General features: G+C 40.7%; 1 protein-coding gene across 5 annotated transcripts in view; it reads right to left on the bottom strand.

The window, feature by feature from the left end:
- igdcc4 (immunoglobulin superfamily, DCC subclass, member 4) overlaps window positions 1-21,444 on the bottom strand; it is a 118,154-nt gene extending 96,710 nt beyond the window's left edge. For 4 of the 5 annotated variants that reach the window (XR_010969728.1, XM_068018033.1, XM_068018034.1 and 1 more), the window contains exons 1-2: window positions 21,237-21,432; window positions 4,221-4,535 (exon numbers count right to left, since the gene is read on the bottom strand). Coding sequence is in view for 4 of the 5 variants with exons in the window: in XM_068018033.1 (XP_067874134.1) it covers window positions 4,221-4,535; window positions 21,237-21,303 (382 nt within the window). In the remaining variant the exon portion in view is untranslated. Of the gene's footprint in view, window positions 1-4,220; window positions 4,536-21,236 lie in introns of all 5 variants that reach the window. The other variant, XM_068018035.1, reaches the window with a different exon arrangement.
- Window positions 21,445-23,633: the final 2,189 nt, after the last annotated feature.

The following is a 23,633-nucleotide window of genomic DNA, read 5'->3' as shown; positions in this document are numbered from 1 at the left end:
CAAGCTCTGGAATACCCTCCCTACACCTCTCCACCCCGCTTTCCTCCTTTAACACACTCCTTAAAACCTACCTCTTTGACTTGAGTTTTGGTCATCTGACCAAATATTTCCTTTTGTGGCTCAGTGCCATACTTTGTTTTATAATGCTGTGAAGCGCCTTGAGACATTTCATTGTGTTAAAGGCACTATACAAATATAAGTTGTTGTTGATGACTCCCCAAAGCCTGTCTATCATTTACAGGGCACAAGTCAGGAGTGTGATGGAATACTCCCCACATGCCTGGACTGAGTGCAGATCCAACAACACCCAAGAAGCTCCACACCATCCAGGACAAGGCAGCCCACTTGATTGACACCCCATCCAACACCGGCGCACAAGATGCACTGCTGCAAATCCCCAAGGCTCCTTTGACAGCACCTTCCAAACCCATGACTTCTAACCCCAGAACAAGAGCAATGAGGCACATGGGAACATCAGATGCGAAACTACACCACATGGACTGCAGGGGTTCAAAAGGCGCTCACCACCACCTTTTCTAGGGCAATTAGGGATGGGCAATAAATGCTGGCCTTGCTAGCAATGCTCACATCCCATGAATAAAAAATAAGTTGGCCTACCCACCTGTGTTTTCAGCATGTTGTTGTTCAGCAGCTTAGCTGTTTCCAGGTTCTTTTGCCAATTTATTTCCTCACTGAGATTATCTCTTAGAACAGGTTACTGCTTCTCAAGCAAGCAGTTCATTTTACCCATTAACAAAGTATGTTCAAAGAATCTATTGTATCTTTTCCTCTTCAACCCTACAAAGGACGTTATCTTCAAGTTCCCAGTTGTCAAAAAGGGTATATAACCAATACATTAATCAGTCTTTTTAATTCTATGTAATCCCATGTAATAAACTAATTGGTCTTTTATAATTAACTCTTACTGACATGCTATGTATTTCCAGAATATTCTATTTTTACTGACGATATCCTCTATTTTTAGATCATTAAATGCTAGAGTTAGGTTGTGTCTTCATGTGCTGTGTCAGAAAAAGGAAAGAACTGGGTTTGAACAACAGATTAGCTATTCAGTCTTCCGCTTAGGCATTTGTTAAGCAGAAAAACGGTACACAAACCATGCAAAAAGTTTTCTTGGGGTCAACTCCACTTCCCACCTAGTTGCAAGTCAGAACAAGTCAACAAGAAACTAAACAACCAGGTAGTAAATGTATGGGATTGAAAGAAATTTTTGCTTTAAACGGAGCTAAACTTAAGTGTGTAAATGCCTTCAAGGCAAAAATGCACAGAAAGGTACATAATGGCCCCAGTGTACAATGTATCACCGACCCACATGCTCCCCCCAGCCCCTTGCCTCAGCTATGCACGTTTATGAGAATGGTAGCATAGTGGTTATGTTACTGGACTAGCAATCCAGAAACCTGGAGTAATGATCCAAAGACATGAGTTCAAATCCCACCGCAGCAGCTGGGGCATTTAAATTCAGTTAATTAAATAAATATAGAATAAAAAGCTAGTATCAACAATGGTGATCATGTCACTGCCAGATTATCATAAAAACTCATCTGGTTCACTAATGTCCTTTAGGGAAGGAAATCTGCCGTTTTTAACCCAGTCTGGCCTATGTGATTCCAGACCCACAGCAACATGATTGACTCTTAACTGGCCTTTGAAATGGCCTAGCAAACCACTTAAGTTGTCAAGAAGATGGCTCACATCCACCTTCCCATTTTAAAGGCCTGCTCAGATCTGCAAATGAAACCCAACCCGAGCCAGACAGAACCACATCTGACCCGAGCCCGACCCGGCTGAGTCCTTTCATTTTTTCCCGCGCTTGACCCGACGACCGGAACGTTCAGTTAACCTAGCTTCCGTTTTTCACTTTTTAAGCTTGTGTAGATAAGCAACAAAAACGGTAACTGGACTTGAAAGATTGTTTGAAAAGTACATTAAGATTGGAGCCATGTACCGGAGGTGGTGAACCGAAGATTGTTATCATAGAAGTTAGTGATTGTTTGGCCACTAGTTAAACAGAAACCCATGCAGTTGTGTCCAGACAGGTTATCCCACTACACAGTAAGTTGAAATACCAAGCAGAATAGGAAGTACACTTCAAAAGATCTGCGATTTCCAGTGTTTCACTAACACAATTGTAACGCAAGGCTGTTAGAGTGCATCCGACCCAGCCCGACCAGAGCCTGACTGCCAGACCCGGAAGAGTGACCTGACCCTACCCCGACACATGTCGTTGGGTCCCGTCGGGTAGCCATGCTCTATCCCATTTAGGGATGGGCAATAGAAGCTGGCCTTGCCAGTGATGCCCACATCCTGTGAATGAATAAAAAGCATGTTGTCAATGGACTGGAAACAATTTAAATTCCACCGTCAGGGAGCCAGTGGCATAGTGGTAATGTCACTGAGCTAGTAATCTAGAGGCTGAGGCAAATGTTCTGGAGACACAGGTTCAAATCCCACCACAGCAGCTGGTGGAATTTAAACTTCAATTAATTAATAAATTCAATTAATTAAATTAAAAAATCTGGAATTGAAAGCTAATCTCAGTAATGGTGCCATGAAATTATCATCCATTGTTGTAAAAACCCATCTGGTTAACTAATGGCCTTACCTGGTCTGGCGTACGTGACTCCAGACCCACAGCAACGTGGTTGACTCTTAACTGCCCTCTGAAATGACCTGGCAAGCCGCTCAGTTGTCAAGGGCAATTAGGGATGGTCAACAAATGCTGGCATTGCCAGTGACGCACACATCCCATGAAAGAATCATTATGGCCTACTATCGTGTGTTAATATCAGGCCAGCCATTTAATCGTTTCCTGCTTTCTGTTTAAGCACTTGACAGGTTATTTTACTTCTCTTGTATGTGCGCGTGCAGTTTTTCCTTTTCCCTTTCTTTTGTTCTGTTCCTTCTTAAATGTTGCTCAGTTTAATTTTTTCCAATTCTGATGAAGGGTCGACACTGAAATGTTAGTTTGTCTAATTTCTCTACAGATGCTGACTTACCTGCTGGGTGGTTCCAGCACTTTCCGCTTTTGTTTCAGATTTCCAGCAGCTACAGTTCTTTGCTTTTTGTTTCTACTGTAATTTTAGCTTGATACTTCATACAATTACTGATGTATCCATAAAATACTGGAGTCAAGAATACCATTTTCAAATCTCTTAGCTTGACAGAAGAGCTGCAAAAGATACTCAAAAGACTGTTTTGCTCTGCTCGTCATACCTCTCCCTCAGTTTTACACATGAATTCCAATTAGGCCCCAACAATAGACTATTGCATGGCAATGCCCAATATTAATCAGCTAACTGGCTACACAACTTAACAACCTAAAAGATTCTATTCTAATGTGAAGGGGGAGAAAGTGGACTATGCCAGCAGTGCGAAACAGGCTCATAGTGAATCAGCAGCTGATTTTTCACCACATCCAAGCTTCTTTCCACAGAAGTTCACAGAACAATAAAACCCTTTTTGGAGACTCACATCCTAGTCTCATTGTTGCTTCTATTTGATTTGAAATTAGAAACTTTGGCAATATTTTCCAAGTCAATGGAAAACAAAAATTGGTGCACTGAAAAAAATGGCTGCCAATTTGTGACAAACCCATTTCACACTGCTGACCTTTATCAGTTTCACCCTCGAAATGTTTAAATTTAAGTGCAGCTACAATACTAAAGCATCTTATAAGTGCATCTTATAAATAATAAAGTAGATCCATAGAAGCATGCACCACTGGTAAAGGGATAAGACTGCTCAGACTCAATTTAACTTAGAATTCTTAAAATAGTATAGCCAGAAGGGGAAACTTTTCATATTACTGGGATGGATATGAAGCTGTATCCCCAATACAAAAAAAAAGGTGTTTAACCTACAGCACCACAAAACTACAAACTATCCAATGTGACAGTTGAAATAAAAATGCCTCAATTTTTTTGGGTTGAAGACTGCTTTCCTCAATGCTTTCCAATATGGTTATCATAACCCATAAAGCGATGGAATAACCCTTTGAGCAAAATGATTTGATATGCAGCTGTATAACTCCAGCAATATATATGATTCATATAACGAACCTTTCTTTCATTAACTAAACAGAAATACATCCTGTAGTTATTAAACAAATGTAATTAGACAATTTTCATTCATATAAAAGGTGACTGTCTTGAAGATGTTCTCTGAACAGTCATTAAAATGACTGTAAAAACACTTACTAGAGAACCTGATCACTGCAGTCCTACTAGTTATGGCCCCAAATGAATTCTGGGACATGCAGGTATAACTCCCTTCACTGCTGCCTCCTTCTTGATTCTTAGAGTCCCCTGGTACTTCTGAAATGTACAGTGATCCATTGGGAACCACATGGTGTTGTTCCTGATCCACAATAGGAATTTCCTCTTTCTTCCACGTTATGTTGGCAGGCTGATCAACAGCAGGTAGGTTGCAATCCAACACCACAGCTTGGTTAGGCTGCAGCACTACATGCACAGGGCCAACACTGCAGCTCAACTCCAGAGAATTCACTTTGTCTAGATTAAAGAGACAAAAAACAAGATTAGAATTTGAAAACAGCTGAAAAGAATACACAATGTATTGCACAAAAAAACTCAAACCAATTCTATTGTTTTACTGGAAATCAAATTGAGGAGAGACCTGATAGAGGTATACAACATTATGAGGGGCATAGATACGGTAGATAGAAAAGAACTTTTTCCCTCAACAGAGCTGTCAATAACCAGGAGGCATAAATTTAAAGTGAGGGGCAGGAGGTTTATAGGGGATTTGAGGAAAAAAAATTTCACCCAGAGGGTGGTTAGAATCTGGAATGCACTGCCTGAAGGGGTGGTAGAGGCAGGAGCCCTCAACATTTAAGATATATTTAGATGAGCACTTGACACGCCATAGCACACAAGGCTACGGACCAAGTGCTGGAAAATGGGATGAGAATAGATAGGTGCTTGATGGTCGGCACGGACAGGATGGGACAAAGAGCCTGTTTCTGTGCTGTATAACTATGACGCTATGACATCGAGGGGCCTGGGATATATGTGCACAAATCATTGGCAGGGCAGGTTGGGAAAGCGGTTAATAAAGCATATGGGATCCTGGACTTTATAAATAGAGGCATAAAGTGTAGAAACAAGGACGTTATGATTAACCTGTAGAAAACACTGGTTTGGCCACAACTGGAGTATAGTGTCCAGTTCTGGGCACCACATTTTAAGAAGGATGTGAAGGCATTAGAGAGGGTGCAGGAAAGATTCACAAGAACAGTTTCAGGGGTGAAGAATTTCAATTACACGGATAGGGTGGCGAAGCTGGGGCTGTTCCCATTGATACAGGCCTGCTACCTGACCCGAACCCGACGGAGCCCGATGACATGTGTCGGGCCCAGGTCGGGTCAGGCAGAGTCCAGGTCGGGTCGGGTCGGGTAGGACACACGCGGTAAGTATTAAAAATAAAGAACTTACCTGAGCTGGGAGTCCGGGACGAAACTGAGTCTGCGCAGTGAGCGAGTGACGTCACTATGACGTCATCACGCATGCGCTGCAGCTTCTTGCAGGTGCGGTGCCAGAAAGGTAAGTAAAGGGATGGTCGGGTCGGATTGAGTAGGGGTAGGTTTGGGTCGGGCTCGGGTCGGCTGTGGTTCGGTCGGGTTCTTTTTCCCCGACCTAAAGCAGGCCTCTAGGTGGAAGGACCCAAAACCAAAGGACACTGATTTCAGGAGATTGGCAAAAGAAACAGAGGCGATATTTTTAAGCAGCAAGTGGTTAGGATCTGGAATGTACTGCCTGAGAGCATGGAGGAGACAGATTCAATCAAGGCCTTCAAAACCGAATTGGATAATTATCTGAACAGAAAAAATTTGCAGCGTTGCAGAGAAAAGGTGGGGGAGTGGCACTAGGTGAGTTGCTCTTGCAGACAGCCGGCACAGACACGTTGGGCTGAATGGCCCCCTTCTGTGCTGTTACCATTCTATAATTCTATTTCAGTAACTTACAACTGGTTGGTAATGGACTGATTTGAATTTTTCATGAGAAAAATATAGAATATATCTTGCTCTATTTACATGTTGCAGTTCACACTTCTCAAATTAAGTTTCTCTCCGCGTGTCTGGAGAATTCACTGAAGTCTGAATAGATCATGGACTTTTAGAACACAGGTGATCATTGGGCCCATCAACCTGTGCCAGATCTCAAAGTGTAACCAGTTCTGTTGTCCTGCCCTATCCCAATCTCAAGGGCTGTTTCTTGATACAGTAGCCAGTATTTCAGCTACCAAAGGCCCAATAAACCCCAGTGAGGAAAGCAGTATACAGATCTAAAACTTGAGCACAACTAAAATTAGATTCAGCAAATGTTATATTAGCAAAGATACAAACAAGCCTGCTTGGAAAAAGACAGGGGATCCTCCCAAAAAATGAACTGACCTGATGGATTACAAACTAAAAAATTTATAGTCCATGAGATTTGGTTAAAATCCAAGATACTGGCGAATTGAAAAATGGGGAATACCTAAAACCAAATTGACTGTTACTTCCAATTACAGAATTAAAAAGGTGGCATCAAGGGTAGGAAAACTAATGCAGTATATACCATGGCATATAAGCAAATTAGACTTAGTTAAAAAAGAGAAACTTAGGATAGTCATAAACAAGTTGGCGTTTTAAACAGTACATCTCATGCTTAGTCCCACAGTATAAATGAGAGAATCAAAAGCAATCACAAAGTATCTTTCTCCCAGCTGCCTACATACCCCATGAGCCAAGATAAATACACTACACAAAATGTATTAAAAATTAGGTGCACACAGTCTTCACACAAATTGAGAATGTATGTAAAATGATAAGAAAATAATCTGCGCAATTGCTACCATTAGGTCACAAGCTCCGTGTCCAAAAAGAAATTGTACAGGATAGCTAAAAAAAAATAAAGAACTATCAGGGAAGAGGCTCCTGCCTTGCTCATTCAGTGGATGAAGGTATCACAGAGAGTGATATTAAGTAATTAACTCTAGAAGGTGTCGGCTTGATCCCCACTCCTGGCCGAGTTAGCTATCTCAGTTGAGGCAGCAAGTGAGGGAAATTAAAGTCAGCCACGTGTTACGATTGATGAGGGAGGAGTGCACTATTAACTCAGTCCCACTTCTTCACAGGTCACATTATATCAAAACATTTCCCCACTTACCGAAAGTCAATTAGATAAACTAATTGTTCCTAGAATAAAGCACACAACCAGGTTTCTTGAACAAACAAAATTATCTGTTTATTATAAACCAAGTCTTAACCAATAATAAAGTAAAGATATACACAAATTGAAATATTAAAGTCCCTTATTTTTTCCCTAGTCCTCACACACAAACATCCAAAAACCGCTTAACTGGGGGGAAAAAAGGGAATTTTGTTTACAGCTGTTACAAACAAATAGGAATGCAAACAGACTGCAAAGATATGGAAGTCCTTTGCTTTGGTTAGGTGTCCCAAAGTCGAATAGGTGGCTGCCACTAGGAATCTTCCCAGGCGAGGTTGATAAACAGTCTGCTTGGGTTGACGTTCAAAGAAATTCAACTACAGAAGGCTTCATATAGGTCTTACAGCAGGTGTGCAGCAGAGATTTCAGTTCTCTCATATTCGATGCAAAGTCCTGTTAAAGATGCAAGGTTTCTGCAAACATTCAGGATTTCTTCAAAATACAGGAGGCAACAGTACAACTTCATACAGGCTTTTGCTTTTCAAGAGCAGGGATTTTTCAAACAGTGTTAACAGTGGTCTGGATTTTCATCTTCAACTGCCAAGTCAATATGCAGATCTCCAACTGCCTCCTTTAGTCCAAACCCTGATGGCTTTTAACAGTTCAAGTTGAAACTAAACTTTTCCCAGGCAAGTCCCATGATAATCATAATTTCTGTCTTGTCACAACACAACATAACTGTGAAGTCAACTCCCCTGCTCTGTTTACTTGAAATCACATGCTTTCCAGTAAAAACTTGTTTACTGGTCAACCTTTTGTTGAACTTCCTTTAAAAAAACAAATTTCAGCCTCTTCAGTTTTAAAAATACAGATTCCATGGTGAATCAGTGTCCACAATCCAACTATAATTTTTAAAAACGTATTTTACACAGAAAAACAGAAGTGCTCACGTAACACACATTTCCTCTTGGTTGCTGTAAAGTGAGAATGCTGCAGGATCTGCATCGAATGAATACAAGATGTGAATCAGCTGTGATGCCCTTTATGACAGAATAGCCTGCTCTTACTCTTCAGGTTTACAATGTGAAGAGAAACATTTTGGTTAAAAAAAACAGTAACTGTACTCAATGGAAGTAGACTTGGTTCTGTCAAAGAGAGGAGGATTTGAAGGAACTTCACAGAGCATTAAAGACTTGCATTTAATAAGGCTGTGGAAAAAAAAAATCAATGGAATTTTAGGCTTTCTCTCAAGGAGGTACAAAATATAAAAACAAAGAGATAATGGTGAGTCTATATAAAACCTTAATCAGATCTGTTAGAGTACTGTGTGCAGTATTATGCCCACGTTACTGGAAGAATATTGAGGCTTTAGAGACAGTGCAATGCAGATTCGTGGAATGCTACCTGGAATGCAGGAAAACAAATATAAAGAATGACTTGAAAAACCAGGTCTTTTTTCGCAAGAACAATGCCAATTGTGAAGTAGTATCATAGTATTTAAAATTATGAAAGAATAGGACAGGGTAGATAGAAGCAGTTTGCTTCCACTAGTTTAGGAGTTATGAATGAGTGGCTACAAATTAAATATAACAGATTTAGAACTGAGGACAGAGGAAACTTCTTTACAGAGAATTGAGAGGCTGTTGAATTCACTTCCAGGGTTAGAGATTGAGGCAGAAACTATGTCAACATTCAAGATGAGACTGGATAGGTGGACAAAGGAAATGGGATTGATTGAAGGAATATATAAACAGGGTGGGTAAAATATTAGAACTATTTTCTTCCTTGGCCGGTAAACACAGACACGGACTGCTAGGTTGAATAGCTTGATGTTAGAGCCATTATGAACCTCGTGCATGAGTATTCCATTATTATTTTTGGATTTCTTCATAACATGTAAGCTTGTGATCAGAAGCAATAATTCCAGTTGGATGTGTCAGCTGCAGGAAGCCCTTTACCAGTTAATCATGACTTTACAATTTTTGTGCTAACTTCCAGAGACCACAGAGGAAGCTAACTGTAAGGAGACCAAAAACACTGAATGGTGAAAAAAGTAATGGGATAGGCTCCTTGTGCATTGTGCACAAATAAGTTGTCACTGTTGTTTGAAAATGTTCACATCTGTACAGTAATCCGGTTACTCATTGCCCTTAATACTCAACCTTAAGATACAGGCCTGATTCAGAGACTGAGATGATTAAGTAAGTTTATGGTTAGGCTTAATAAAATTGCTGATTTTTCTGTGCTTCTTTCATAAATTTAAATTTTACATGTATTTAGTCAATGGTTTAAAAAGCAACATGATCATCGAAAAAGGAAGCTGCACAATTTTTTAAAAATTGATTGATTATTTGATCCAGGTTTGTATTGACCAATGGACTTTTTGACACTTTTTGCAAGGTCTGATGTTGCAGACTTACACTAGATATAGAAGGTTTTAATAATAGAAATAGAATATGATCAAACTAAACTATATAAATGGAAAGACCAATAAAATACAAAGAAAGTTAAATGAACTCAAGAAGGAAATGCACCATCTAATTCCCTTTTAAAGATCTGTTACTTTTTGGTTCCTCCCATATCTATGAATTTTTTTTTTAAAAGGTTAACTTACACAGCAACTGTTAATGACAAATCAAATGCATCAGCTAAAATTATCTCTAACCCAAGGGTGATTCAACATCAAAAACGGCTGATACATTCAACTGACTTACTGGTTCACTTCAGCACTCAGTAACCAAGCTGGTATAAACTGTGTAAAAATATTCAAGTCTACTGATATGGTCAGAACAGATCAAGTTAATCGGAGCTTATTATAGCTTTATGTTTAAGTAGTCCTATGAGTAAAATTTCCTTTATAAGTTACAAGCTCAGGAAATACCTGGTAATGAGGACAGTTAGTGCTTTAAAAAAAAGCATTCCTTTGGTGTTTGATTTGATGCTGACTCAGTATTGGGTTGTAACTGAAATTATAGCTAATATAAAGAATAGAAGAGCAGTGAAAATTTATAGAGTTTAAAACATAACTGATTTTTTGGAAGTGGTGGCATGTTTTGATTATTATACTTTATATAAAAAAATAAACAATTGAGTGAAAAGATCTCATGTTGACTACTGCAATTATTTTAGTGTTTCTAAACTATAGTTATCTGCTATGTATTCTACAATACATGGTTGGCTTCCGTACAAGATAAAACGTTTTACAAAGTTGTTTTTTAAAAAAAACTAGGCTTATGCCAGCTAGATTTGAAAGTGTGGCTGCGTAGCTTGTGGCATGATGCACATTGTGGCTTGTTACATTACTGGTCGTTGAGGTTGATGTGTGGCCAGTTTGAATCGCCATCTTGCAATGTTGTGAGAAACAGCAGGGCAATATAACCCAGGAGACTCAATTAGCCTCACTCTGAACATGATGAACCCTTGATCTGTCTGCAAAACCTTTTTTACCACCTGAAGGCTATCAAAGCTGTCAAAATGCAGCTAAGAGTTATACACAGCCAACAAAAAGAATAAAACGTTAAAATTATCCCCATTTGATACCTGTGAACGAAGAAAAACTTATTGGAAAACTCATCCATAATCATGATTACATCTAATTACAAGAATTATGTTTTTGAAGTGCTGTTTTTTCCCCTTGATTTTGACATAACTGGAATGGAAAACAGTACACTTGAGATCGTTCCGATGACATAAAAATCAGTTACAATAACACTTACGAAAAATTAATTTTCTTCTGGATAAATCAATATTACTAATCAAGTGAATTTAAAAACTTGACAACTGTATTATTGAATGTGCTAATTTCTTAAAACTATTTAGGAAAAGAATGCTGAAATACTTGATCAGTTATACAGAGCAGATAGATGATTATGTGATACTAGTAAGTGAAATTTATTGTAAAAAGTAACCAACTTTATTTTATCCTTTTTAAGTCCTTCACTCCAAAAATGTTTTTGGCTAAGAAATCACCAAAGTAACATGCCCAAAGCAGCTGTGTAACCAATTGGAAAGGTGCATAAGATCAGTCCAGGGTATTGCATCCCTCTGGGGAGGAATGATGTCTTAACTCAGCATCGCCACCATAGTGATCTCATCCAATTTCAAATACACCATCGCAGCCTTGCCCCAAAGGAAAAGAAGCCACAATGATCTTCCTTATCTATCATATAATTTTTTAGCAATTAATTCCAAACTGCAGTGATAGAGATCTGGTAGCAAATAGATCGGCAGCTGCTCTTGTGGCTGGGGAATGGAGAACAGTGCATGGCATTGGTAAACCTAATGGATGGGAAATACTTATTTTAAACTCTTTTAACCTGATTTGTAAACTGTCACTTTTTAATAACAGGATAAATATTGTTTTTTCCCTTTTCAGAACATTGCAAGCATTCGATAAATTAGTGAGCACAGTGCAGTGGCTCCACTTTATAGAATATGGTAAGATATCCATTGGGAACAGTAGGTGCAAATGCACTGTGTCTAATTTCAGCCATGTCCCAAAGGGAAGCCAGTTATCTGCAAGACCAGTAAGTAGAAATCAACACTAAACCACTCAAGAACCCCCTTACAGAAAAATTAATAGGTACATTGATCATGCTCAGCCAAGTTACAGTGTTTGAACAAGGCACAGTTGGAGATAAAGCACAGAAATAAAAGTGCATTATCCAAATGCATCAATAAATCAATTAGAAATTTTTTTTCCTTCTTTATGGCATGGAGATTCTATCATGACACCGTATTTCTCAATTAATTACTTTTGAAGTTTAATTGCTTATGTAGGCAAAACTGACAGTGAATTTGTGTACAGCAACAGCAAATTATGTGACTAGTTTTTTTTGTTGATGGTTGAGGGAAAAATATTGGGCAGCATACCAGGAAAATTGCTCTTTTTTTTTGAAGAGTGCCACGGCATTTTCCTGAATGGGCAGGCAGGGTTTCAATTTAGTGCCTCATCCAAAAAACGCATTACATTGATGTGTCAACCTGGACTATATGCTAAAGCCCTTGGCTTGAATCCACAACCTTCTTACTCTAAGACGAGAACTGAGCCAGACTGGCACTATTTAAATCTATTCTCTTTCTCAGCTACATGGAACTCCTTCTTTGAACGGTGGAAATTGGGAGAACACCCAAAATAGAAATGGCTATATATACCTCTGAGGATAACTCAATAAAACTAAGCTGCTCAGAATCACCTGTTCCAGACAATACATGCTAGTACATCAACCCAGTGTCCATTTTGTTTTTGGAATAACGATACTGTTCATTTAACAAAGCTTGAACAACTACACCAACACGTGCTGACTTGTCAGAAGACAAGATAATTACTTAAGTGCAGCACATGAGCAGTTAACCAAAATAGCAACAGCACATTACAGAATATGATCACATAGCACATTGGACTGCAATTCCATCCTGTTGCAACGATCTTATGTTTTGTGTGGATGTAACAAATGCTACTATGTAATGCCCTGTACCACAAGTTATTATTGAATGGCCTCATCAAGTCAACCTAACCTTTTAAAAATGTATTCACCCGAAAAGGATCTGAAGAATTTCACAAAATATATTTAAGAAACTTCCTCGCGGCACATTTTATCACCAGCTGTTATGATAGGAATGCAACTGGTCCTGATCCTCCGTAACTGTAATTGTATTTTACAACATCAATCCAGGGTGACCTTCCTACCGTTGAGGGAAGTGCTCTGCATAGTTGTCACTAGGCTCATTAAGTGTATCAAGTACCAAAAGCTATGAACAGCACACTACCATAAATAAGACTTGGATTTATATAGCATCTTTCAAAAGTTCAAGAATGCCCCAAAGCACTTTAAAAACAATTAAATACTTTTGAAGTGTAGAGACTGTTCGAATGTAATAAAAAACGCAGGCAATTTGCACACAGCAAGCTCATACAAACTGCAATGATGATAATGACCAGATAATCTTTTTTTAGTGATGTTTGAGGCATAAATATTGGCCAGGAAACTGGCAATAACTCCCCTGCTGTTCTTTGAAATAGTGCCATGGGATCTTTTACATTCATCCGAGAGAGCAGGCAGGGCCTCGGTTTAACATCTTATCTAAAAGACAGCACATCTAATAGTGTAGCACTTCCTCAGTACTGCACTGGAGTGTCAACGTAGAATTCCATGCTTTGTTTCTGGAGTGGGACTTCAGCCCACAACCTTCTGACTCAGAGGTGAGAGTGCTGCAAACTGAGCTACAGCTGACACTATAATTCATTGAAACACCATTAGCACAAGGTGATTCAAGATGATCCACCAAACATCTTCTATTTATATAGTGCCTTTAATGCAATAAAACCACTACCACATTCTCAAGATAATCTGTCATGGGCAATAAATGCTTACATCCCAAGACCAGAAAAAAATGTTTACTACTTCTTAACAGTCATACAGTACACTATTACATATATCTCCTGCTACCAAACCAGGTTGAGTCATTTTCATGTTAACAGAGGCAGCAATTAATAGCAAGAATGAAACCACTTTGTTGTTATCACTACAGCTTGTCCACTCTGTCTTGAATAAACTGCAATTTTCTCCAGCTAAACACTGGGAAGATCAAAGCTAGTGTCTACAATCTTTGTCAAAAACCTGCACCCTCACCAACTACTCCAACCCCCGGGTCTCACCTTGGCTGAACCAGAGCACTCGGTGTCCTGTTGGACCCCAAGCAGAGTTTCTGACCCCACTACCTCTCCAACAGCTGTACAAACTTCCAAGAACTCTACATTCATCTAATTTGGACCTCTTGTGCACGCTAAACTGCCTTTTCTGCACCATTGGCAGCCATGCTTTCAGCCAACTAGGCCCAAAACTCTGGAATTCCCTCTCTAACCTTCTCTGCCTCCTCTTTTAACCTATCTCTTGGTTAACTGTCCTATTAAACCCTTTTGTGGCTCTGTCACATTTTGGCTGATAAAGATCCTGCGAAGTGCCTTGGGATGTTTTTACGAAGGTATAGGCACCAAATAAATGCAAGTTATTGCTGTGGAGAGACATGGAATCAGACAAAAGGAGACACGGGGCACATGCAAAGTCTGGAAGATATGGGGCAGAGACAAGATCAAAAAATGGCTCACAGGAGAACAAAGGGATTGTGCAGAGTGAGAGATGGAGACACACAGATGGGGCAATGAGAGACAAGAAGTTCTGGAGAGGGCAAAGGACACAATGAGCAATATCAATTTATGTGGTTTTGAGAGAACCCAATCAGAACTATTTTTTCCCCATGAGTCACTGGAACTATATTCCAGCAGCCCTGTGCCCCCAACCCGTACTCACTTTCACCATGGAAAGTATTTTAGCCCTGAGCATCAGCAAACATCACTTTTGAACTTAAAGTGCTTCAGTCTAATTGCACACTTAACCTTTGAACAAAACTAAATACTGGGTCACACTTCCCCACAAAGGTGATGTCTTAATATGCAGCATGCCCAGACTTCATCAAATATCACTGTCAATGGCAAACTGGGACTCTACCACACGTGATTCAGCACAAAAGGCTTTTATACCAGAACAAAGAACTATATGCCCAACAATGTTATCTATCAATACCATAAAAATAACATATGCATATTGAATAACCAGAATATATGATACAAGGCTAAAGTGCAAATAGCATGTAAGAAGCTGTTTGAGTAAGTCTTCATTAATGGAACTAATAATTTTATGATTTCAGCATTAAGCTTAATTTGTACCTCAACTCCATCAACCTGGCTGTTAGGTAAGGGTATCAGACTATAATCTCTGCCCCCAATTTGTTTTCTTCTCTTTGCACGTTTCAGTCTTAATCTCTTTTTCGCAAGTTTTTGCTTTCGGACAGCAACTGTTCATTATTCTGTCATTCACACGTCCTCTGAACACATCTTTTGTTTTACTTGTTCCATGACTACTCCCTTTGGCACTGCCTGACCAACTCTTCTGTCATTTAATGTCTCCCATCTTCCACCCTATCACACACCTGCCCTTTTGTTCTTTTTCCACCCTCCCTCATTTGACCTATTTAAAAACGATTACATTTACTTTAAGAAGAGCAAAATACTGCAGATGCTGGAACTCTGAAATGAGAAGAGTGTGCCGGAAATACTCACCAGGTTTGGCAGCATCTGTGTAGAGAGAAACAGTTAATGTTTCAGGTCTGCAATCATCAGAACATCTAACTTTTCCCAGTTCTGACGAAAGGTCATTGACCTGAAACGTGAGCTGTTTCTCTCTCCACAGATGCTGCCAGACCTGCTGAGTATTTCCAGTACTTTGTTTTTATTTCAGAAATCTATCCATGCCAGTCTTTAAATTTCAATTGACCCAGCATCTACAGGTAGAATGTTCCAGATTTCCACTAACCTTGATGTGAAAAACTGCATTCTGATTTCACTGCTAAATGGCCTCGCTTTAATTTTTAAATTACATCCCTTTGTCCCGGATTCCCCACCAGAGAAAATAGTTTATCTGTACCTACCCTATTGAATCCCTTTATTATTTTAAATACCTCAATTAGATCAACGATCATCTGTCTAAACTCAAGAGAATACAAACCAAGTTTATGCAAGCTGCCCTGATAATTAACCCTTTAAGCCTCTATCATTCAGGCGAATCCCTCCAAGACCTTCCTTGAGGTTCAGTGCCCAAAACCGAACACAGTACTCCAGATGGGTCTGACCAAGTTACTACATAACTTTTTTAACTTGGTATTCTAAGCCCCTTGAGAAAAAGGCTAACAATCCAATAGCCTTTTTGATTACTTATTGTGCCCATGCACTAGCCATCAGTATTTCTGTGCACATGGACACCCATATCTCTTTGCTCCTCCACAGCTCCAATTCGCTTATCATTAAGAAAGTATTCCAATTTGTCTTTCTCGGATCCAAAGTAAACGACTACACACTTCCCCAAATTGAACTCCAGCAATCATAGTTTTACCCATTCACTTAATCTGTTCATGTTCCTTTGTAACTTCCTGCTCCTATCTACACCATTAGCTGTGTCTCTCAGTGTCATCTGAAACTTTTATATACACAACTCTCTATTCCTTTATCCAAGTCATCGATTTATTATGGTGAAAAGCTAAACATGCACCCCATCTCCCAGTACAGATCCCTGAAGATCACTTGTCACATCTCAACAATCAGACATTCTCTTTATCCTTACTGTGTCTCCTACATCCCAACCTCCCACAATACTTAAAGGAATAGACATGGTAGATGCAGCTAAGATGTTTCCTCTGGTTGGGGAGTCTAGAACCAGGGACACAGTTTCAAAATAAGGGAGAAGCCACGTAGGATAGAGATGAGGAGAAATTTCTTTACTTAGAGGGTTATGAATCTTTGCAATTCTCTACCCCAGAGGGCTGTAGAAGCTCAGACATCGAGTCTGTTTAAAGCAGAGATTGACAGATTTCTAAATAGCAATGACATAAGGGGATATGAGGATAGTGTGGGAAAAAGAAATTGAAGCGGATGATCAACCATGATCGTATTGAATGGCAGGGCAGGCTCGATGGGCTGAATGGTCAACTCCTGCTCCTATGTTCCAACCAATTAACCTGACTCATGTCACAAGGTTATCACCAATTCCATGCACTTTCATTTTTGCTAATAATCCCTTGTATGGAACCTTATTAAATGTCTTCCGGAAGTCCACGTCTGGAGACATTCTCCTATCCACCATGCTTAAGGGCCTCCTCAAAAAAACTAAACTAGATTAGTCAGACATGACCGATCCTTTACAAATCCATGCTGGCTCTCTTTGATCAGCTAATACTTGTCCAAGTGCTCAGTCATTCTGTCATGATGATAGATTCCAGTAACTTTCCCACAACAGATGTTAAACTGATGGTTCTATAGTTACTTGGTTTCTCTCTCACTTTCTTCTTAAATAATGGTGTAGCATTTGCAATTTTCTAACCAACGGCACAATAACTGATCTTTGAGTGTGTTAAAAATTACTAACACATAGAATCATAGAAACTTACAGCAAAAAAAGAGGCCACTCTACCCATTGTGCCTGTGCAGGTTCTTTGAAAGAGCAGTCATGCTTAGTCTCACACCCTCGCTTTTTATCTGTAACCCGGTGAGCTCCTTGCCCTCAAATAACCATCCAACTCCCTTTTAAAATTATTTATGGTAAAGTGTTCCAGGTCCCAACAATTCCAAATTAAAAAAATTCAGATCTTTTACCAATGATTTTAAATCTACGACCCCGGTTTACTGACCTACTCACCAGAGGGTCACCAGAGCCTTTCTCAATCTACTCTATCAAAACCTTCATTCATCATGAAAGTGTCTATTGGGTCACCTCTTAACTTTCTTTATTCCAATGAGAACAGTCCCAACTTTTCTAACCACTCCTCGTAACTGAAGTCCCTTATCCCCAGTAACATCCTGGTAAAACTCCTCTGTATCCTTTCTAAAGCCTTGATATCTTTCCTGAAATGTGCTGCCCATATGTAATTTTCTCACCTATTTCTTTTAAATACTCTGGGATGGAAACCATCAGCTCCAGCAGATTTTTAAAAAAAGCATTCTCAGGATATGGGCATTGCTAGCAAGGCCAGTATTTATTACTAACCACTAAGTTGCCCTTGAGGAGGAGATAGAGGTCCTTCTTCTTGAACTGTTGCAGTCCATGTGATGAAGATACGCCACAACGCTGCTTCATAGTGAATTAAGTTTTTGACCCAGCGACATTGAAGAAACAACAATATATGTTCTGGTCAGGATAGTGAGATTTGGAGGGGGACTTGTAAGTGAATGGTGTTCCCATGCAACTGCTGCTCTTGTCCTACTAGATGGTGGAGGCCTTGGGTTTAGGAGGAGCAGCAGTGCATTCTGTAGATAGTCTGCAGTCTCCGTAAATTGGTAATAGAGAGGGAACATTTAAGCCATTGCATGTGGCACCAATCAAGGAGACTGCTTTGGCCTGGGTAGTGTCAAGCTTATTCAGTGCTGTTGGAGCTGTACCCACCTAGATAAGGAGAGTATTCCGTCATACTCCTGATGCACCTGGTAGGTGGTAGAGGTGCTTTGGGGAGTCAGGTGAGCCACTCACTGCAGGATACCCAATATCTGAAGTTCTTGAGCTGTCTTGGCATTTATAAGGCTGGTCTAGTTGAGTTTTGTGTCAATGGTGACCCCAGGAGGTCAATGTTAAGGGGCTCAATCATGGTAATATCATTGAAGATCAAGAGGTGGTGATCAGACTTTCACTTGTTGGAGATTGTTATTGCCTGGGACTTGTGCGGTGCAAAAGTTACTTGAACTTATCAGCCCAAGCCTGAATGTTGTCCAGGTACGCGTGCGTGGACTGCTTCATTATCTAAGGAATTGGGAAGGGAGCTGAACACTGTGCATTCATCAGCAAGCAGCCACACTTCTGACTTTATGAAGGCAAGGTCATTGGATACACTAGCTGGAGATAGTTGGGCTGAAGATGCTCCACTGAGGAACTTCTGCAGCAATGTCCTGGGGCTGAGATAATTGGCCTTTGACAAGCACAACCATCTTCATTTTTTGCCAGGTATGACTCCCGCCACTAGAGAGTTTCCCTCTCCAACTTCAGTTTTGCTGGGGTTCTTTGATGCCACACTCAGCCAAATGCCGCCTTATGTCAAGGGCAGTCACTCTCACCTCACCTCTGGAGTTTAGCTTTGTTATTCAAGTTTCGACCAAGGCTATAATGAGGTCTGGAGCCAACAGATCTATATGGGACAGTAGGTTAGCCTCAACCTGTTTTGGCAGGTGTCGACACAGTTCACCATTTGTAGCATAAGCCTAAATGCTTTCTTTTGTGACTGTGCCAACTTTCAGTTGAGTTCCCTCTTGTATTTTAAAGTTTGTTGCTTAAAAATAGAATCCAGTTGTTTGGGTTAGTTTGTTCCTAAATGAACCAATTTCTTGGTCTATCGCTTCTCCTTATGTTTGATCATAGCTAACAGTTTCTTAATAAGAAACAATAGAAAAACCTAACTGTGTATCTGCTCCTATCAGAATAAATTGAGATTTATCCACCACAATGTTTTTTAAAATTTGTATTCATCCTTCTTGCCTTTCAGAGTAATACATTTGAAGCATGATATCATCTTGATATTTGGTTTGAAAAATCTTGATAAAAGACCTGCACATATGTGCTCCAAATACTGTTCCTGGCTGTAATTACTTCGCAAATGCAAATAATCACAATTTTTACAGAAACAAATCCATTTCAGTTTACAATATACCATATCTCCCAGTCTTTGTTTGTGAAAGTTTAGAAATGATCAAAATGTTTCAGACTTCCCAGAGCAGTGGACAGCATAGTCTCATAGGGGTACAAACAGCATTTTATTTTATGAAAAAGGTTTAAGGCATGTCACAACAAACCCAGAGCAGTGTGTGTCACAAGCTGTGACTCTGCAGTCAACAGACAGAGCCCTAGGGGATGAGCACAGGTGACAACCCATAATAAGAATGAGAAATTTATCCTAGCAAGACAAAGGAGGAAAATATCAATCTCCTGTGATATTTGTCCACATAATCCAAACTTCAAGTTAAGTACATATTAGAAGTTACCTGCTCTGGTCTACAGAGCAAATGATTGTAATTCAGAATTCATCATTGTTTCCCCTTCGTGGAGCCCCATAGAAGTCAGCTACCACTCCCTTTCTACAACCCAACCAAGCAGCAGCAACAAAAAGATTTTTTTAACAGACTGAGGATTTAGCCGATTTACAATTAGATCTTTTTCCCCAAATATGTCTTTTCATTCAAGGAGTGAATAGTTGAATGTTTGGTGGGTTGAGAAAAATGTCTACTTCTTCAGCAGAAAAGCAATATGGTTCAAATACAAGAAAGCAATACAATATTCGAAACAGGGCATCGGTCAGAATTGTGTCCATCCTGGTACCTGTTTCACCCCCCAACCCCCTCCCGAAACATGAAATAACCTGATAGGTTCTGGACTTGGGTTTGTGTTCAAGATTGGTCGAACATATTAATGCCATGATTCCAGCCCCCTTAACAACTCATTTGAGAACTGATCTATTTGTGGATGAGTTAAGAGAATTATCCAACAGGCTGATTTCAACTTTTTGCCATAAGTTTTGTTACATTAAACCTTGGTAGTACAATCCAGATTAAACTTCATAGTCCTGCAGGGAGACCAACGAAAGTGCCAAATCCCAACAGCATCTTTTTCTGCCAATACATTTCCCCCTTAGTTCTTGTCTCTATCTAGTCATCCTTCTCTTCAATTATCTTGCCTTGTATATTTATCTCATGCTTACTCCTTCCATATGTCTCTCTCTACCCATTTAATTTCACTGACCTGAAGCATTAACTCTGCTTCTCTCTCCACAGATGATACCAGACCTGAGTATTTCCAGCATTTATTTGTATTTCAGATTCCCAACATCTACAGATTTTTGATTATAATTTCCCTCTATTCCTGATTCCCCAATCCTATCCATCAAACCAAACAGTACCCCCAACACACGCACTCTTCCCACCCCCCCTCCCTCCCCCTCACAGTCCGTCTCCTTTACTTACATAAGTGATATTAAAAGGAAACGTTAGATCTAAGTGAGGGCAAATATATTTTAACACATGTAGGTATGTTTCTTTCTTAGCGCATATCAAAATCCACTGCCATGAAAGAGGTATTCTCACTCCTACTGTTTAGACAAATCCTCCCCTCCTCCTTTCTGTCAATGCTTCCCTTTCCCTCTCCACTTCGCTGCCGCCCCCAACCATCAATTCCGACAACAGTAGAAACACACACACACCTCCCTCCCATCTCAAGCTAAACACTAGCACATGGGGCGGGCGGGCCTCCCACGGGATGTGGGGTCGGTCTGCCTGCAACCCTCCGCCTCCAGCATTCACTAAAGATCACCGAGCCAACGACCTTCTCCCCATGCCGCAAAACAAAACACCCGCAACTAACTCCAGAATGGAAGGGAGGGGAGTTTGGTGAGGGGGGGGGGGGGGGGGGGGGTTGGAGAGAAGAGAAGCCGCTGGGCTGGGGTCGGCCGGCTCACCTTCCAAAAGTATCACGGTGAGAATCCAAGTCAGGACACAGTGCCAACAGAGCTGTCCGAGCGCCATGTAAACACGTCGTGACCACGAGGAAGGGGAGGGGGGGGGGTGGGGAGAGGAGTGGGATAAAGAGGGGGGAAGGGAAAGAAAAACCTTCAAAAGAAACCGCTGGCAATACAAAACCTCCTCCCTCTATCATCCATCGCCATCTTGTGTGTGTGCGCGCGCGCGCGACGGACAGAACCCACTGCGCGCGCACGACGCCGCGCGCCCCCGCCCGCCTGCCTCTGTCGCGGGACGCCCCCCCGCCCCGCAGCCACTAACGGTCGTTTGTGCTCGTGCAGCGCAGGCGCTTCTCCCGCCCCGGGCAACGCGCGCGCAGTGCAGTCCCTCCACCTCTTTGCCCCGAGAGCAGTGGGCGCACCTGCACTGCCCAACATTGGAGAAGTGCGTCCTGCAGCGCACGGTTTTCAATGCAAATGCCTAAATGCAACCGGCTTCGATGACGCATATAACTCTGGAGAAGTACAGCGTTGTGGTTCCACCCCACTGCGACTTTAAATCAAATGGGTGCAACGGAGGGTGGGTTTGGGTGGTGGGCGAGCAGTTTTGCACCGTCTCTATGTGTCTGTCCTCGCCTGGTTTGTTCTGGCTCAGCCCGGCAGCAGCTTCAGGTCACCTGAAGGGAACTTGACCCAGCAGAAAGGTCCAGACCCTGCTAGAATTGGGTATGAATTTCACCTCAAGTTGAATTATGCAAAACCGATCTGCCGAAAGGAATGATCGCAATTCGGACCGTTTGTCTGATTGTTGTGCTCTTGAGGCAGCTCATTTAGGTAGAATATTTTACTTAGAGTTCAGTGTGCGAACCTATTTTTTGAAGATATTCAATTGAACCTTGCTGATTAGTATCAGTACAAAATCTACATTTTAGCCAAATTATGTACAACTAAAGTCGTCACGCAATTGGTTTACGCAGTTTCCACCGGAGAACGCTTTGAACGCTAAAGTTTTAGTTAATGGAATTGGCGGGGAGTATATACCTGTACCTTTGTATAATGTACGCCTCGAGAGTGACCTAATATCTGTGATAGTAACTGTGGGTGTTGTCCACAGTTTGCCAGTAAAGGGAATTGATCTACTCCTAGGAAATGATTTGGCTGGACCAAAAGTATCAGTTTCTCCTATAGTTACAGAGTAATCAAGAGAAATTAAGGAAACGGAGCAATTACAGGAACAAGTTCCGGGAATATTTCCTCCATGTGTAGTTAACTGAGCAATGGCTAAAGAGGATCCATTGTCGAAGGTAAAAGTGGCGCCACAAATAGATAGCCAAGTATCTGAAACCGTATTTGGGGATTTAGATAATCCAAATGAGTTGTTTAACAGATCATCTATCATTGAAGCACAGCAAGCTGATCCAGAGATATACCGGATAGCACAGATGGCTCTTGTCAGAAGCTGAGGCAAAAGGAGTTCCGGAAGGCTATTATATGGTAAACGGGGTTTTGAGGAGGAAATGGAGACCGCCTCATAGACCTGCCGACAAAGGCTGGACAGTTGTTGAACAGATAGTGGTACCACCTAAATAATGCCAAGGATTATTAAGGTTAGAACACGACATTCCTTTTGCAGGACAGAGGGGGATTCGGGAAGCATAAGCCAACATTATTACTGGCCAGGACTTACAAAGGATATGAGACAATTTTGTAGGACATGCCAAACCTGTCAGATGGTGGGAAAACCACAACCTACTATAAAACCAGCACCACTAGTTCCCATACCAGTGATTAAGGAACTATTTAGCAGGGTATTAGTAGACTGTGTAGGACCCTTGCCATAAACAAAAGTGGGGCATCAATACATACTGCCATGGATATGGCTATTCGATTTCCAGATGCCATTCCTTTGAGGATAATTACTGCTAGAGTAGTAGTAGAAAAGTTAACCCAATTCTTTATGAGATATGGGTTGCCACTAGAAGTTCAATCAGATCAAGGTTCTAATTTCATGTCTGGAATATTTCAAGAAGTCATGGGCAAGTCGGGGATCAGACAGTTGAAATCTTCAACATATCACCCACAGTCACAGGGAGCTTTAGAGAGATTTCACCAGACTCTCAAAACGATGATTCGAACTCACTGTCACAAATATCCACATGACTGGGATAAAAGACTAGACTTTCTTTTATTCACCTCCTGAGTCTATAGGCTTCAGTCCTTTTGAATTGGTTTACGGACATGAAGTAAGAGGTCCTCTAAAATTTATAAAAGACAGATTCTCGGAAAAAAAAGAATGAAACTTCAATACTAGATTATGTATCTGTGTTCCGGGAAAGGCTCACAAAAGCTTGCGGTGTGGCTCAGGAACACCTTAAAGCATCCCAAGACAATATGAAA

This window comes from Heterodontus francisci, chromosome 38, assembly GCF_036365525.1.
Source record: "Heterodontus francisci isolate sHetFra1 chromosome 38, sHetFra1.hap1, whole genome shotgun sequence".
In the NCBI taxonomy this organism is placed as follows: Eukaryota; Metazoa; Chordata; class Chondrichthyes; order Heterodontiformes; family Heterodontidae; genus Heterodontus; species Heterodontus francisci.
The sequence above is the reverse complement of the archived record's forward strand: the minus strand, read 5'-3'. Positions and strand labels throughout refer to the sequence as shown.